Genomic DNA, 17,813 nt, shown 5'->3' on the forward strand with positions numbered 1-17,813 from the left:
ACTTTTTAAAAAATGCTGTCTTAATAAAAACACTGATAAAAAAAATAGCTAACAAAAAAGTTGTTCTTAAGTGAAAAAAAGTGACAGTAAAATAATAAATAAATGTAATCAATTCATAACTAAGGTAAACAACGTTAAAGAGCACAAAATATTTATAAAATACAGACAGCTGTTTCGGATGCTCAAAGGGCCACCTTCACCAGTGCAACAAAAAGAAATGAGAACGGTAGAAATGGCAAGAATCTCGGTACACAGCCGCGAAGCGGCTTTAACCCATTCATCGAAAGTAAAAGTTAGATATTGGAGATGGATAAGAGGGAAGGAATTGGGTGGGAGGTGGTGCATAGCACGAGTAAAGCGGCGAGGAGAACATAAAATGTTACATGATCAGTCATATATTAATTAGAGACTGCAGTAATGTAGAACGATAATGGTGAACACGATAAAGTATACAAGCTTAAACGCAAAATTAAAAAAGGACTTGGTTAAATAAGCTATATACAAATACGCAGTTTAAATTAATCGCGAAATAGTTAAGTGACATAGTAAAACAATCGTGAGAACTCAAACTATGATAAAATATAAGTGTACGGGCATAAAAGTGAGAATGAGAATCGATAATAATAATAGTCAAACCTCGATATCTCGAATTTGAAGGGAGAGGAGAAAAAATTCGAGATACCGAAAATTCGAAAACATTGCATGTTATCGATGGTAGAATAAAAAAAAAGTTCTTTACATACCTTATTCATTATTCCATATTTATTCTAAAAAGACTTTTTACACTTTCAAAAAGATTCAATTGTTGTTTGCTTTAGAGATGTGTAAGGAAGTTCGTCTGTAACACTTTCTAAGTGGACTATAGCTTTAAATGTCTCCTCTGACATATTCGGCTGCCTCTCAATAAATCTCCTTACAGTGTCCACTGCAGAAAGTGCTTGTTTGTTAGTAACATTGGGGGGTAAATCTTCGATTTCCTCATCCTCTTCTTCTGATAGTTCACAAGAAGCTTTCGTTTGAGCGATGATATAATTGTCATCCCACTGACCACACACTGTTACTGCATCATATACGATTACGAAATCATGAAATTCAGTGTCATCAAGCTTCATGAGTCCGGTCAATCTGTCCCAATCATTTTCGGTGTAGTTTTCAGCAGAATTAACGATATCGATTATTTGACTACTTTCGCGATCTTTAATGAATCCAGCCTTCTTGAATCCATTCATTATCGTAGAGAAAGACACGTCATTCCACGCCACTGACGTCTTTATGTCCATTTTTTTAAAAAAGTTTATCATTATGAAAATTGGTTTTCTATTCTTAAATTTTTTTTATTTTTTTTTTGGAATAGTTTTTTATTTTCAGAAAAAAAATCTACACTATTTATGGAGAGAAAAAATTCAAGTTATCGAGGGATTAGAAAAAAAAATTCGTGAAATCAAGTTTTTTTTAACATTGAGTGTATAGGAAATTTGAAGGGAATTTTTTTTTCTTCGAGATATCGAAAAATTCGTGAAATCAAGGTTTGAGTTAGCGAGGTTCGACTGTATATAATACATATTTAGAAGGAAGTTAGAATCTGGGGCATAAAAGATCGCACAATAATTAACTCGCAACAAGAGCAGTATACTGGGATGGTAGGTAGGGAGAACTTTACGTAATAGTTATAGTAGTGACCCAGGCGAAGCAACTCCTATTGAAATGCTCGAGATGGTGTTACTGGCAAAAAATAATCGTTTTCTTGGTTGCTCACTACACTGAGTTTAATATAATACATTTTCCTAGGAGGCGACCCCGGGGGGGGGGGGTTGCTCTACTCTTCGGTCCATGTAAAATGTTATGCTATGCTGTGTATGTGGTGCAAAATTTTTATGTGTTGGGCTGGGGTTATTAAACGGAAAAATGCTGTAATAGGACTAAATTTTCAGTTATCTTCGATAAGATCAATATCTATCGGGTTGGAGGGAAAGTTCTGTTGTATTTTAAAGAAAATATTTTAATTCATTTATAAAAATATGTGCTTAATATTAATCAATTATATATGCTCCGTTATTTGTTACAACCTGTTGCCATCTTTCAGGTAACCTGTGAATTCCTGTTTTGTAGAAGATCTCGTCCTTGGAGTTAAAATAGTCAGCAACTGCCTTAGAAACACTTTCAAAAGACTAGAATTTTTCCCCCTTAGATAATTTTGCAGACATCTGAACAGGTAATAATCAGATGGTGCAATGTCAGGTGAATACAGTGGGTGACTAAGGATTTTCCATCCTAACGAATTCAGTTTTTGTGGCGTCACCATTGCAGTATGCGGGCGAACACTAGTCGTGGTGGAACACTGTTCCTTTTCTGGATGCTAATGCTGGCCTTTTTTCTTTGGTAGCTGCATTCAATTTATCCAGCTGATTGCAGTTGATGCTTTTTTCCCTGTTTCAGCAACTTGTAGTATACTGGACCTTTCCTGTCTCACCACAAACAATTAATTTGGTATATACCCCAGCTATTTTGACTGTCAATGGGCTGTTTGAGATTAGAATATGGCCTTTTTTCTTTGGTAGCTGCATTCAATTTATCCAGCTGATTGCAGTTGATGCTTTTTTCCCTGTTTCAGCAACTTGTAGTATACTGGACCTTTCCTGTCTCACCACAAACAATTAATTTGGTATATACCCCAGCTATTTTGACTGTCAATGGGCTGTTTGAGATTAGAAAATTTTTTCTTATTAATGGGACTGAAAATAATATTAAAATCAAACTTTTTTAGGATATTAGCAACTTGACTTATTTTAGGAAAATAGGGTAAAATGACTAAATTGTTAGAAAATTCTTTGGAAGGTATATCGGTAGGCGATTATTTAGTTAAGTTTTTATAAATATTATCAATATTGTTAGGAGAATAAACTCTGTCATGAGCAATGGCTTTGATGTAATTTAATTCTGCATCAAGAAAATCAATGTTAGAACAAATATTAACAGCTCGGTAGACAAAAGACCGAAAAGAGGCAAGTTTTTGGTTGAGAGGGTGGGAGGATTTGTAATAAGGGGGTACAGAAACAGCAAAAGGTTTACGAAAGACAGTAGGATGGAATAAATTATAATTCCGAGTCACAGGAACATCTAAGAAAGGAAGTTTTTGATCAGTCTCTAATTCAAAGGTGAACTGAATCCAAGAATCAATGCTCTTCATAACATTAAGAATTTGGTCTAAATTACAATTATTTTCATCTAACAAAGCAAAACTGTCATCAACACATCTTTTATAAAAGGGGAAAGTTAAGATTTTGAATAGTTTACTTTCAAAATAATGCAAATAGATGTCACTAAGTATAGGGCTCAAAGGATTTCCCATGGCAAGACCATTGGTCATACGGTAAAATTTGTTGACAAACGCGAAAGTATTTTGTTGTAAACAAACACGGGTGAGGTTAACATTTTCATCGACCTCATATTGGGAAAAATGATATTACATACATCCCTAGTTTTTACTTAATACGGCAACTTTGATATAAGTTCTTTTAACAAGGCCAGGAATTCCTTATTTTGTTCCATTCTTTCCCTGTGCCTTCTCTCACAGCTTTCCCTGAAAAGAGCAAAATAATGAGGCTCTTCCTGTTCACGCTTACGTTTGGGTGTAGCGTTATAGAAGGATGGAGAAGGGAAGATGAACGTGAAGAAGATTCAACCCCTTCCATAATGGTTTTTCCCAGTGGTAATAATACGGAATTAAAATTTCAATTTTAAGCAAAAAGATACGTGGCATTTGCAAATGCTTAAGATGACGACTATGATGGTAACACATATTAATATTATATGCTTAATTTTTTTAAGAATAGTGGTGATCAAAATTATTAAAAAATTAAGTTTATAAAAGAAAAAAATAGTATATATTTACTACCACTTTAAATATAAAAATAAAATTTTACGCCAAATGCGTATAAGTTGGCAGGTATGCTTTTCCCTGATAGAGGCCGCACCTTAAACCCGGACATTGAAGACGATGCTAAACAAGGATCCAATTCATCATAAAACTTGCAAGTTATGCGTTTGTTTCCTGAAAGTCTGTTATTGTCTTACCTTTCTGTAATTCGACAACAATCCCTTTATTTTGTTGCCACACTGAATATGGCCCCGTTTACATGAGCAATCTATTAATCCGGGGTAAAAGAAGGGTACAGGGATTTTACAGGGCAATGTATAATCGGTAAGAAAACCCGTTTACACGCAAAAGAATTTCAACCCCGGATTTTCAAACAACTTCCTCTACGTCATTGGTCACATGATAAATCGGAAGTAAGAAAATATATCCCATCACTCCTTGCAATATTTTTGTTTACATTTTGAGGTAAAGTTTTTTATACTTTTCATTTAAAATGGATAATATTCAAATAATATCATTGTTATTCGTTCAAAATATTGAAAATGCTTTGAGCGACATAAATGATGCTCGGAAAAGGCGTATTAAAAGGATGTTAAACATCCTGTGCAGATCAGCAGTTTCATCCTTAAGTTTAGCATTATCGCACAGGAGAATGTGGAAACAAATACGGCATTCAGAATGGCATTTAGATATTGCTCCCCCACCACTTTTTCTAGTTGAATCTACCACTTCTTTGTATTTTTTTCTTATGGTTTTCAATTTATTTTTTATTTGATCGGTAGATCTGTGAATGTTTGATTGCGACAACTCGATAGCAATATTTTTATAAGTCTCGTTGTCGCGGACCGTACCATCAAATTTTTTTTCTATCATATACACTTCATATATGCTTAGTAAGACTTTTGTTTCAAGATCGTACCAACGATCAGCTGGCTTCTTTTCTTTTTTTTCCGCCATTATTTGAAACAAATTAAAATATTTTCACGTTCCGAGTTCCAAAACAAAACACATGGGCCCAGAACGTAAACAATCACGTGACTCGCAATGCATCTCGGGAAAGCGAGGTGAGCTTACCCTGCATATTTCCATCTCCTACTAGGAATTATTATACCCTTCTTTCAGTCCTTCAATTTTTCCCTGCGTAGGGGAAGAAGAGTAGAAAATGACGAAAATTCCAGCTTTTACCCCGCATTTTTGTGCATGTAAACGGGGCTTATGTGATAATTGGTAGCCGTGTTTGACCAGCTAAAGCTATTTCCTTCGATATTGCTTTATTTTTATTAAATTTAAAAATGCTCCAGCTTTTCTTTATATATCATTAGCAAAAGCAGGGTAGCAGAATTGCTCCAGGTGAACACAGTTTTTGATTGTGAATTTACCTCTTCTGATAGGTTACCAGAGCACGGAACATCTGATTGTCCACACAATGGCTCTTCAGTGTCAGCCCAAGAGACTAAAAAAATTTTTAAATTAATTACAAAACTATTTAAAAGTCTCATAAATAAGACAAGACTATAATTGATTTATATAGGACAAAAACTTCATTATTTGTGATTTAAAAAAAAAAAAAAACTTAGGCTTTGTGATGCAAAACCACTCTCCTGTAGTATAATTTCTTTCACTACGTCCCGAACAAGCATACAAAGCTTAAACAAAGACACTCTGTCACGAAAAGGTAAATCTGACTTTGTCTACCACTACTTGTACTGAATATAAGAGTCTATATATATATTTCTCTTACACGGCACCAAAAAAAAGCCTCATTACAACTCCCCGAATAGCAACGTTAGAAAATCAACCAATGATCGCTGCTGAAAATGTCACATGAGGTGGCTCAACATATAGCGCTTTTAAAAACGGAAACAATAGCCAGAGTGAACATTATCAGGTTGTTCAATTCAGATTTATGCCCTAAAAATATGATAATATTTAATTTAAACTGGCTCAACATATAGCGCTTTTATAAACGGAAACAATAACTAGAGTAAGCATTATCAGGTTGTTCAATTCAGATTCATGCCCTAAAAGCATGATAATATTTAATTTAAACTCAATTAGGAATTAATTAGGCTGGCCTTCTCCATGACTATAAATAAGTCACAAGGTCAGACTTTTGAGAAAATCAGTTTAGTATTGACTAAACAAGTTTTTAGTCATGGACAACTTTATGTTGGCATGTCAAGAGTTAAGTCATTTGACAGCCTTTCAGTAATTGCTCCAAGATGCCAAATCTATAATTGTGTCTTCAAAGAAATTAGCAGAAAAAAATGTTTTTTGGAAAAAAATTTCATTGAAACTTCTATTGGCTGTAGGCAAGGGGAACTGCAAAAATCAAAACTCCCCGATTAGAAATGCAGCATGGCGACCTCCACGTGGTATTTCTCGGGTAATGCTAACAGCCATGCATTTTAATTTATTGTATGTAAAACATCCGTATTTTGTTCTAAAATTTTATGTACTTTATCACAAATGTTAATTAATATAGAAATTGATTTCAATAATGCTGATCACCAAAAAATATTTCATTTGGCGATAAAACGAATTTTTGTGTTCGCGAAAATGAAAGACTTTTTGAGGGTTATTATCTCACAAGGAAAAGTTAGGGTTTAAAGTTTATATTTTTAAATAATAAATTTTTTTTTCTAAAACCTTCAGAATTTCTAGCATTAACTAATTTATTATACTCATTTAGGTGAGTAACTGCAATATTTGATAATTTATTTTGCTAATATGTTTCTTATTTAGCTAATGTTTTGAATTTTTTCACCATGTACAATCTAAATAGCTAATATACTTTTTTAAAAGCCAATATGAACATTGATAGAATTCTTCTACATAAGTACAATACTATGTCTTTGATGATAAAATACTATGTCTTTGATGTATACTATGTCTTTGAGGTAGAACATTGTGTTCATTGGCGAGCGAGCGCAGCGAGCCATGGTTCGCGGCGTGAACCACATAGGATTGCGTATTAATTCTCGGGGGTTGGCGAGCAGGGGGCGGAGCCCCGTAGTATATACAAATGCTTGTCAGGCAAATGATGTGTTTAAGATGCGGTGAAATAAAAAATATAATTTCGTCTCAAATTATAATTCAACGATCATTTTATTACCACTTAGGAAAATTATCCTGGAAAAAAGGTAAATATTGGCAAGTGAGTTGTTAATAAAACATAATTTAATGACTTTTCTTTAAAAAAAAATTTACTCGAAAAACTTACGATTATGAAACATCAAATAAATCGTGGAAATTATTTGCTACAATTTCTGATGTGCTTGTACAAAAAATATTTTTCATAATTACGAAATGCTGAAAGAAAAAAAATTATAAACCTACCAAACAATTATGATTTGGAATGAAATTTTTTTCACAATCCATGCTAGACTAATGGATGAGCTTAACTTTCATTTAAATTTTTTAGTGCATTTTTTTTTTAAAATATTCCTATTTAGTATACACTCATTAGCTACAAACAAATGCATGTAGCGCAAAGATATTAATTTTTTTGTGTACTGAACTCTTCAACTACAAGTGATTGTAAAAAAATAATAATAACAGTAATCATTCAAAGATGCATAACTGGCATGCAGAATTTACCTACATAAAATAGCAGTAGTTCCATGTAATTAATACTTTAAATAATGAACACGCAACTTAACTACATTTTAAATAACACATTTTAGGAAATAATTTATGAATTTGTATGTTGCGGATCTTTAACCTTCAGCATTTAAGTAATAGGTAAAATTAAGGCCAAGAGAATCGATAATGTTAAATACCATTTTCAAACATTGATATACTAAACGGTATGATGGTAATATCAATGCAGTAATATCGAATCATTATGTTAAATTTATAAAATAGTGTTTTTTTTAAAGAGAGTTTAATATTATTGTCTGAAACAAATTTAATATAAAATCAAAAACATCTAAGTAATTAATTTTCCTATAAAATTTTTATATATCATACCTATTTGTATATTTATCATTAACTTAAAGAATTCACGGAAGGAAGCGAGCAAATAACACTTGCCTGAAAAATTCTTATTAAAAGTAATGAAAAGAAATTAACTTGCTAATTTCTTTTAATTATATATATTAAAAAATGCATAAAAACTTTTCAATAGAGTATCATACGTATAGATATATGTATATTAATAAACGTTGGAAGTTAATATTTATTATATATTCCATGATCTATCCTTATCTTTTAGTAGGTACCTTTACCTTGTCATTAACTTAATTCTTTTACATAACATACCAAAAGTAAGTGAATCATTAATTGATTCGCTTTCTATAGCTCAGTTTTTAGCATGCTCTCTTATTTCATCTTCTCATCCTAAAATCTTGCAATTTCCACATTAATGGTAAAAATCCGTATCTCCAATACCACTGCCGATCATTTTTAATCTGTTATCTCACCAGACACACCAACTTTTAAACTAGTGCACTTTGTGCGACTCTAACCAATTGCAGTTCGAAGAAAAAAAACAATCGGTTTCGTACTGTTCAAAACTCGTTTCATTTTGGAACGACTGGTATGGAACCAGTACGAATAAAGGAACGCGCCCGAAAGTATCCCTTCTGTTGAGCTTGTTGGTGCCTCGCCCACGAGATTCAATGGGTAATCAGGCCAAAAATTGATTTTTAATTCTTATCCGTAAAGTTTGGATACTGATGCCGGAATAGGGGAGTTTTGAACGCTGCAAAGTTCAGCATAGCATCAGTTCTCCCCTTGTTGAAATGACTTTAGTGGTTGCCAGCAGGTAGAACGATTGAGTCCAGGTGCTGCAGGTTGAAATGTGTGTTGTGGTGGGTCAGGTCGATGTTGCTGCCCTTGACTACAGTGAGAGCGATGTTGTACTCCATATCGTGTTGCCTCCTCTTTCTCTTCCCGCTCCCGATTTGAACAAATCCAGACGAGAGTAAATCACCTCGGACGCTGGAAGCCACTGAGTACGATTCCTCCCCAGATGTAGTGGGAGGTACTCGCCAGTCCAGAGTGCTAGGTGGCCGACGGACATTGACCACTCTTTCACCACCTGTGCAAGGGTCCACCACTTTTGCGGAAAACTTGAGATTGTTTTTTAAAGGTTTTTCAAACTCAAAGCGTTCTTTTCCTTCGCCTGCCTAATACCGTCTGCATCGCTGGTATTAGGCGGATTGCCTTCTTCCACTACGATGTTCGCGAGTGTCCCTTCCACGTAAGTATACCGTAGCCGTTGGTTCCTCGAGTGGTCGGAACTTCTGGCGCTGCGAACGTCGAAGTGTAGTTAACGAAGCATCAGTTCTCGACCTTTTTCGTGGAGGAGCTTCTACGTCGTCGGCTTTTCTTTTTTGAGATATCATAGGCATCTCTCCTGAGTTTCTTGGGCGCATTCAAGAATTTAGAGCTAAAAAGGATTTATTATAGAAAATCCAAAAAGATGTCCTTAAGTGTTCAGTTACGAACATTATTTTCTTGGCCATTTGCTAAACTTATGATGGACCGTTAAAGTGGAAATTAAATAATTTCAAAGTTATTTTGATTAATTGATCATAAATAGCGAAAATTTTCTGAATAATAAATTTGTCCTTTTGCGGATGATTAATTTATAAATAATAGAGGAAAGCAGATATATTTTATTATTGCTCAAATTGCCAACATTACCGTATTTACGGAAGAAACGCCGCACTCGTGATGAGACTTAAGGCGGCACGGTACTAAAAAATAAATAACTGTTATTTTAAATTAAAAAGTTTAAAATACAAAAGATAATGAAAGAAATAACATGAAATAAAACTTTTTGAGGAGAAATTCTTCTTAAAAATCAGTGGTTAGTTCAATATTTCAAAAAAATTGAATTTTTTTAAACTTTTTAAAAGCCCTAAGGCTTTTTTAAAAATGGACTTATTTAAAAAACTTTTTTTTGAAAATGTTAATTAAACATTTTAACATAAAAATTTGCATGGAATAGTAAATATTTGTGATAGTTATTTATTTAGAATTTTTTTTTTCAATTTAGTACCAAAAAAATGCAAAAAAGTAAAATTTTTTGACTTTAAGAATCATTTAAAAAAATTATTTTTATCACAAAGCTTATTCCATGCAAATTTTTAAAGAAATATATCTCAAAAGACTTATAAAAAATTTTAGAGTTCTGAGTCATTTTTTAAAAAAGCCTTAGCATTTTGAATGCATTGAAATACCCCAAAATAGAAAGCTGAGAAAAAGGCATTTAAAGTTTTGAAACAAGAAAAAAAAATTATTTAGAGAAATCGCATGCACAACTTGTATGCAAATAATTATTTACCATATATTTATGAGTAGCAAAAACAAATTTGAAAGCTTAGAGTCTATTTCTAAGAAAGTTGCAGTAGTTTTTGCATACAATATATTCCCATGAAATTAAGAGGCGAAAAAATGATATTACTTCATTACAAGCAAGAAAACTATTTAACATATTTTTACTCAAATTTTTATAGATTATACTTGATATCAGTTGTTAACAAAATTTCAATGTTTTAAATCAAATATACTAAAACTAAAAATTTGAATTTTTAAATAAGTTTAATGTGTCTGAAAAATAATACTAAAATAAAAGATATTCACACAATTCACATAAATATCTACGTAGCTTTATCCAGAAAAAAATATGAACTAGCAATAAAAATTTTATATAATTTAATTATTAAGAAATATTTCAAGATTTGTCAGCAATTAAAGTATGCTATTATTTTTAATTCCATTCATAAAAATGAATAAATAAAACACAAATTGGTGAATAGATCGCGACAGTTTTTCTAAAAAAGCATTATATATTACAAATAATCTTTTTTTTTTAATAAATTGTTCAGAATCGGCCCGCTTTGTAAGAAACTCCTTCTGTTTTCCTTATGGTCTTTTCTTTTTTCAGAAATAAGACCTTCTGTAGTCTTTAAAATTTGCTAAAGATATGGCAGACTTATTCATTGGTACATTGTTAACATTAGATAACTCTTTGTAAGTGTTTAAAGTTCCAACATTAAATTCGCAAATCGCTTCATACACTGCTATTTTTACTCGTTCAAGGGAGGCTGAATAGTCCTTTGAACATTTATTCCATATCATGCTATGGAAAGTTTCGTTTTGATTTTGTGTAGAGCATCTAATGCATCAGATGCTAATCGCTGATATATCAGCACTATTTTCTCCAAATGTATCTGGCTGATGGGTGCTTTTATATGTTGTGAATGAGATCCTGACGTTTTACCTTTAGCAAGTGCTGCCTGGTAAAAACACCAAGAATTTTCTCCTTTTGGACATTTTTGATGTTGTGGCTTATTGTCTGTTGATGAGTTATGAAAAAGAGTAGCATATATTGCTGTTTTCATCGCGGGCAAATTTCCCTTATTGCTTCGAATGGCATTACTATAATAGCGAGTAAGTTTTTTAATCGTTTCCTCCTTTAAGCTTCCGTATTTCTTCCCTAAGGTCACTCCTTTTGCCCGCCATTCCTTAACTGCATTTCTCAAAGCCGTGCCAAGTCTTTTGCTTACTTGATTAATGCATTCTTCTTTAATTATTGGAATACTATCACCATATATATTGTTGCTACACAGTTCCTTGTATGCTTTTGAATCACCATCGGATAGGACTGTCGTATACCGGAAACCTCTCTCCTCAGAACGCTGCCATCTCCATTGAGCCAGATGATCCAAACTATTTGTAAAACTATTTGTAAACTATTTGTAAAATATTAACTATTTGTAAAATTATAACAAACTATTTGTAAAATTATAAGTAGTAATACCCGGTTGTGTTTTAATTACACAAAATGTTCTGCTAGAAGTTATATTCATATTCATATGCATGCAAAGAGTTTCTAGAGCAGAAAATCCAAGTCCGAGGCTCAAAATTCCTTGCACAATTCTAATATTGATATCATAGGAATTGGCTGAGTTTTTGGCAACTTGTTTAATGTGAGTGTTCTCACAGACTTTTCTAGAGCTGTTGAATCTATTTATATTATTGTAAGTTTCACAAACTACTCTCAGTTCATGTGAAAATCCACTTTGTCTTCCCAAAACAAACTTCAAAGAGCATTTGTGGCACATATCACCCAAAAGAGTATCGAATAATCCACTAACTTGATTTATGTCAAAGAGTATATACTGAGGAGAATTTGGAATATTCTCATCATAATTTGCAGAACGTACCACACTATCTGCATTTGAAACTCTCAGGGAAGTGTTTTTTTTTCAGCATTTCGAACAGCAGAATTCAACAAATCATCCCTTTGACCTTTGCTCAAACGTTTATGGCATGCACTTTGTTGATGTGCAGTGCATGCTCGTTTTCTGCGTGGCATTTTAAAAAATATATAACAAAAAAAATATAACAAAAAAAATATAACAAAAAAAATAACGAAACGATAACAAAAAAGTATTCAAATATGGCCTTGAAAAAGACCGTTGTTGTAAAAAAACGTTCATAACCAGCTAGAAGCACTCTAAATAACAAAATAATCAATTAGATGTGTACACAGCATATGAAAAATATCACTTGGTAACTTGCTTTAGCTTACAGATTTTATCTACTAAAATCAAAATTGATTTATGGCATATTTTTGTTGCTAAAAACGCATGCATTGAATGTTTTTTTACATTGAGCCACGCCCCCTTTGACAGCTGTGTAGTGACAATAACTATTAAAAAATGTCATAACTTCTTTTAAAATCAAAGTATCGCTCTGAAATTTTGTACACATACTTAAAAATGTTCAATCTTTCAAAAAATGCAATAAAAAAACATCGAAATTTTGGTCGAAAATTAAATAATGTGCCTTAAGAAAAAAATCGTGGTAAACGCCGCACCCATAATAACGATTTAGCGGCAAAAGTGTATATATAGCATTAATTCCTTATAAATACTACATATGTTTTAAATTAAAATATAAATTGAAATTTATAAATGTATAATTATAATAAAATCAAGAATGTAATCTGTTATTGTATATTTTGGACGAACTGCTCTGAACAGCATGTTACAATCGGCTGTTGGCGCCATCTTTAGGTAAAAAATTTAAATAACTACATTTATTTTAATATAAATGATTTTTTTACATTACTACATATTTATATTTTATAATTATTTTTTATTTTATTTATTTTTTGGAAATATACCTCTGTTATTTAACTAAGAAGATATCAGTTTATAAGTCGCACCCCTAACAACAATGTAGCGGCAAAAATTAATTATATGAAATTAATGCTTTATAAATATTACTAAAATTTAAAATATAAATTGAAGTATAAAATGTGTAGTCTAACAAAAGCAAGAACCTGTTATTAAACACTTTGGACAAACTGCTCAAAATAATATTTTTACAATCGCTGATGGCTGCATCTCTAGGTTAAGAATTATATAACTGACTTACATTGCAACATATTTACATTTTACAACTTAAGTGGGTCGCATCCACTTTGCACGCTTTTTAAAGTGGGTCGCATCTACTTAAAATTTAGGTTCACTCAAACCCTTCAAATTCGCTGCATTCAGAATCCGAATTAAACAATTGAAGCAATTTTATTTCCGCCTGCGAAAAACCTAATTTTATAGTGTCCGGAGAAATTGCTTTCCAAGCTTCTGAAAGCTTTTTTCTTCCGAAAATATGACCTCCTATAATCTCTCATATTTGCCAACATTACTGCTGATTTACTCAGTGGCAAGTTATTTACACTTGCCAACTGTTTGAAAGCACTAAGTGTTCCGAGATTAAATTCTCCAATTGCTTCCCCCTGAGGGGGTTTACCTTCTTTAGGTAAATACAGGGAGTCACGCCCCGGGGTACCTTAGTGATCTGTCCTCCCTTCCGTTTCTTCTCCCTTTTCTCCTATTTTCTCTTCCCCCTTGTCGTAGTTGCCGAATTCACTGGTAAGGGCTTTTTATCTGTGTTCGATTACCACCCTGTTGTATTGGACCCAGATGGGAAGAGACCACCCACGTTTTCGCCGTGCGTGGAGACCCGTGTCCCTGGAAAGGGGGATCCTGGCACCCCAATACACTGCTTTGGCCCTTGTTTCAGGTAAACGGGAGGTGCATATTGGCCTGTATGCATCAACCGGCTAGTCACGACCGTAAACTGTTGACTAGGGTCAAGTCCGGGGCCACTTACTAGGCACCTCGTTAAGGGTGGAGGCTGCTTCAGGGGTGACTCGCGGACGTATAGCTATTGGTTAGCATCGGTGTCAGGTAACGAATTATGTTACTTGCATCCCCTTAGTAGGACTCCGTGGTGGGTGATGCCGCTGGTAGTAGAACTGTTTTTATTTTCTATGGCTGAAGATAGTACGGTGTTGAGTTCCGCACACCAATGCAAAAACAGCGGAACATTCTTAGCACCATGTGAATACGCTCGTTACTTTTTGATGAATCTGACAAACGCAAACGTACCTAATACTTCATTAACCCACGTATCTCCATTTCTGATACATAAGGCTCTTCTTTCCATTCTGGGAGAAGTTGCCTCAGTAAAAAACAGGCAACTATTCTGTCAACATGCACCACCATGTGTTCATTTAATATAACAGTAACACCTCATAGATCTTTAAACACCTCTCCTGGCGTCATATCAGAAACAGAATTTATAAATGACACAGAAGACATGATATTAGATAACCTTCAATCTCAAAACGTTACATCTGTTAGAAGGATTAAGATTCGCAGGGATGGTAAACTCATCCCTACGAAGCACCTTATCCTCACTTTTGCGTCTGCTAAATTACCGACTGAAATTAAAATGGCTTGGATTAACTGCCCGGTTCGGCCTTATATCCAAAATCCTTTACGTTGTTACCAATGTCAAAGGTTTGGGCATTCAAAAACATCTTGCCGAGGTCGACCGGTGTGTGCCCGTTGCTCTAGTACAGAGCATGAAGACACTTCTTGCGAGCTGCCACCTCTTTGCGACAACTGCAAGGGTGATCACGCAGCTTACGCCAGAAGTTGTCCGAAATGGTCACAAGAAAAGGAAATCCAGTCAATTAAAGTATTACAAAACTTAACATTCAACGAAGCCCGCAGAATAGTTACGGCCCGCACTTCCCGTCCGGGTGTGTCCTATTCAGCAGCAGCTAAAACTTCATATCGCACAGTAAGTACACAGACAGATTCTTGGAGATTCCTTTTTCGGACTCGCAACTTTAGAACGGATAATATAATTGATAATCTATAATCGATTCCAATCGATAATTGATAAGGTCGATATATCGATGTTAATCCTGTAGATGATTTCTTAAAGAGTTGAATAAGAAATTATACTAATAACCCCCAATTTAGATAATTTATCTGGAGCAAGGATCTATTTTTTCAGTTTGTAATTTTCCAAAATCGGAGGACCTGTCCCATTTCTTGGAAAACTGACATTATCATGGTTAGAGGTCTACGTAATATATATTAATTATCGAAGTATTAATAATCGAAGTCCAAGGCCAAGACTCAAAATTCCTCTCACAAGCCTAACATTCACATCATAAAAATTTCCATTGCACATACTATCATGTTGCACTTGCGCATTGTAGGCTATTTTCTTTGATGTATTTATTTTGTTCCAAATGTCACAAGTGTCACATATCAATTTAATTTCCTTTGAAAATCCATTTTGTTTTCCTAAAACGAGCCTCAAAGAAGATTTGCAGCAAATGTCACACAAAAGTCTGTCAAAGAGAGTAGCTAACTGACAAACATCAATAAACAAATACTGAGGACAGTTTGAAAAATCCTCATATTTGTCAATCATACAGTTGCATACTCTGTAGCAGACACTCTCAATTTAGTGGGCTTTTCAACATCTGGAGTAGAACAGTTATTTTCATCAACATTATTTGACGTATTCCATCATTTCAAAGCACTGTGTTGATGCGAAAGACATGCTCGCTTTCGACGTGGCATTCTTAGTTCGAAATAAAAATGATTCAACAAAACTAAAAATCAACAAGAAAAACTAAGTAACGTAATATTTAATAATAATAAAACTTTAAAAATAACTATTGAAACTAAGGCTAAGAATGCAATTGCTTGCTCGTTAAATGAAAACATCAATCGGAAATGTAATTAAATCTGCAAGCCATACTTCAGAATAAATCATCTGCTTATAGCTTTCTTCTACTAAATATTTATCGTTATTCTTTAATATTTCTTATAGCTTACTTCTACTATGATTCAAAATTAATAAATGCTTTCGCTGGAGAAAACTAAAGCGTCGTAGTTTGTTTACATTGTGCCACGGCCCCTTTGACATCTGTCAAGAACTAAAAAACGGCCTAATTAAAAACGTTCAATCTTTCAGAAAATGCAATAAAAAATTTTTAAGATTTTTTGGCCATAAAGATATTGTGCCGCCTTAAAGATACTATAGCTGCACGTTTTTCAGTTTATATTTCATTTCTAGGAGACATATTTATAACGTTGCTTCAAATAAAATAATTTAATAGTAAAAAATTTAGTCAATGAAATTGACATCCGAGATTGTCGCAGAATATCATATGTGTTAGTCAACAAAATAAAAAAAGAAAGGAAAAGAAATAAGTTTATTTAAAAACATTGGTGAGCAAATTGTCGCATACAGAGTGACAAACGAAAGGAAAGAATAACTAGAAATAATCTGCTTCAATAAAAGCTTAAATACAGATAACGGATGACGTCATGATCCACGCCAGAACGACCAACAGCAAATGAAAACTGGCCGATCCCTCACCGACACAAGTTGAATGCATGAGATCTTCGACGAGTAACGAAAATTGAACCTTATACCTTTATTTGTCTAACAGAAATTTTATAGTACATTCAAATTAACAATAAATATCGTTTTGCTTGCTAAGAACAAACAAATTTTTGATGTGACATCTATGAGATAGTGTTTTAATTATATTCATAATAAATTCTTTGTAATAACTATAATTACAATAATGAAGAAGAATATTTGTTTTATAATAAGTATTAATTATTTGAAAATATGGAAAACATTAAAATTATAAAGCTCTTTGGTAGAAGATGTAAAGAACAAAAGACTGCATATGTGGAATGTTAAAAAATCGAGAAAAGTATACATGTTTGTCAAAATTCTATAACTTCGTCAAAAAAAATCAAATCGATCTGAAATTTTGAGGACTTACATAGAACGGTTCAAATAACTATTTTCCATTAACAGAAAGTACAAAAAAAGTTTTTGTGCAAGTTTGGCAAGTGTTCAAACTTAACAAATTTTTTCACCATAAAAACAGCCCATGATAAAAAGCTGGATTCAGTTCGCAAAAAACAAAGTATATTGCAATTTGATCATATGTAGCTAACTGTTGAGGGTTCACTTTAGAACATATCAAATTTTCATGCAATTTGAATGATTTTTCGCAGTTCTATGAACATTTGAATTTCGACCTTTTCTTTGTAGATTTCAAAATTTTCGCAAACTTTTGACCGGTAATGTATATGCAGTCAGAGATGCCAACTTGTTCCGGTCAGCGAATAAATATTTTTGAGTGGTAGCTTTTTAAAGTATGATTCTTGACTTTAAAATTCGATTTATAATGTTTTTACTCACCACTACTTTTAAATAACTCGAGGGCTTTTCTGATACGCCACTTTGCTACAGTAAAATCATGTAGTGCCTTTTAAGAACTTCTCAAAATTCACCGAAAATCTGCAAAATTTAGTGTGTAGTTCTCTACCACCCTTTAAATAATTTAGAGCAGTTGGCATCTCTGTGTAGTGGTGTGGAAAATAACTGAATAAAAAATAATACATTAAAACAGAAACTTAGCTACCATTGGAATAAAATTTTACAAAAAGCGTAGGCAACCTTGGAAATTCTGCCGAAGGAAAAACGTCAGACGTTTCGGAAGCCTTTTCCTAGCCTCTCGGATAACCAAGCATTGCGCCCGATTTTTTTTTTTTTTTTTTTTTTTTTTTTTTTACAG

At 33.2% G+C, this 17,813-nt stretch overlaps 2 protein-coding genes across 2 annotated transcripts; one reads left to right on the forward strand and one right to left on the reverse strand.

The window, feature by feature from the left end:
* Window positions 1–2,851: 2,851 nt before the first annotated feature.
* Window positions 2,852–3,367, reverse strand: LOC147803104 (uncharacterized). The gene has a single exon (XM_087152899.1). The coding sequence runs from the start codon at window positions 3,365–3,367 to the stop codon at window positions 2,852–2,854; it is 516 nt and encodes a 171-aa protein (XP_087009025.1).
* An 11,040-nt stretch (window positions 3,368–14,407) lies between these two features.
* On the forward strand, window positions 14,408–15,073 carry LOC147803105 (uncharacterized). The gene has a single exon (XM_087152900.1). It carries the CDS (start codon window positions 14,408–14,410, stop codon window positions 15,071–15,073), a length of 666 nt encoding a protein of 221 aa, XP_087009026.1.
* The last annotated feature ends 2,740 nt before the right edge of the window (window positions 15,074–17,813 follow it).

This window comes from Parasteatoda tepidariorum, chromosome 10, assembly GCF_982258835.1.
Source record: "Parasteatoda tepidariorum strain Cologne lab strain chromosome 10, Ptep-v5.0, whole genome shotgun sequence".
Lineage (NCBI taxonomy): Eukaryota > Metazoa > Arthropoda > Arachnida > Araneae > Theridiidae > Parasteatoda > Parasteatoda tepidariorum.

Bases quoted from the DNA above. Each gene is read 5' to 3' on its own strand.
- LOC147803104 (XM_087152899.1), bottom strand. From the start codon at position 3,367: ATGACCAATGGTCTTGCCATGGGAAATCCTTTGAGCCCTATACTTAGT.
- LOC147803105 (XM_087152900.1), top strand. From the start codon at position 14,408: ATGTGTTCATTTAATATAACAGTAACACCTCATAGATCTTTAAACACC.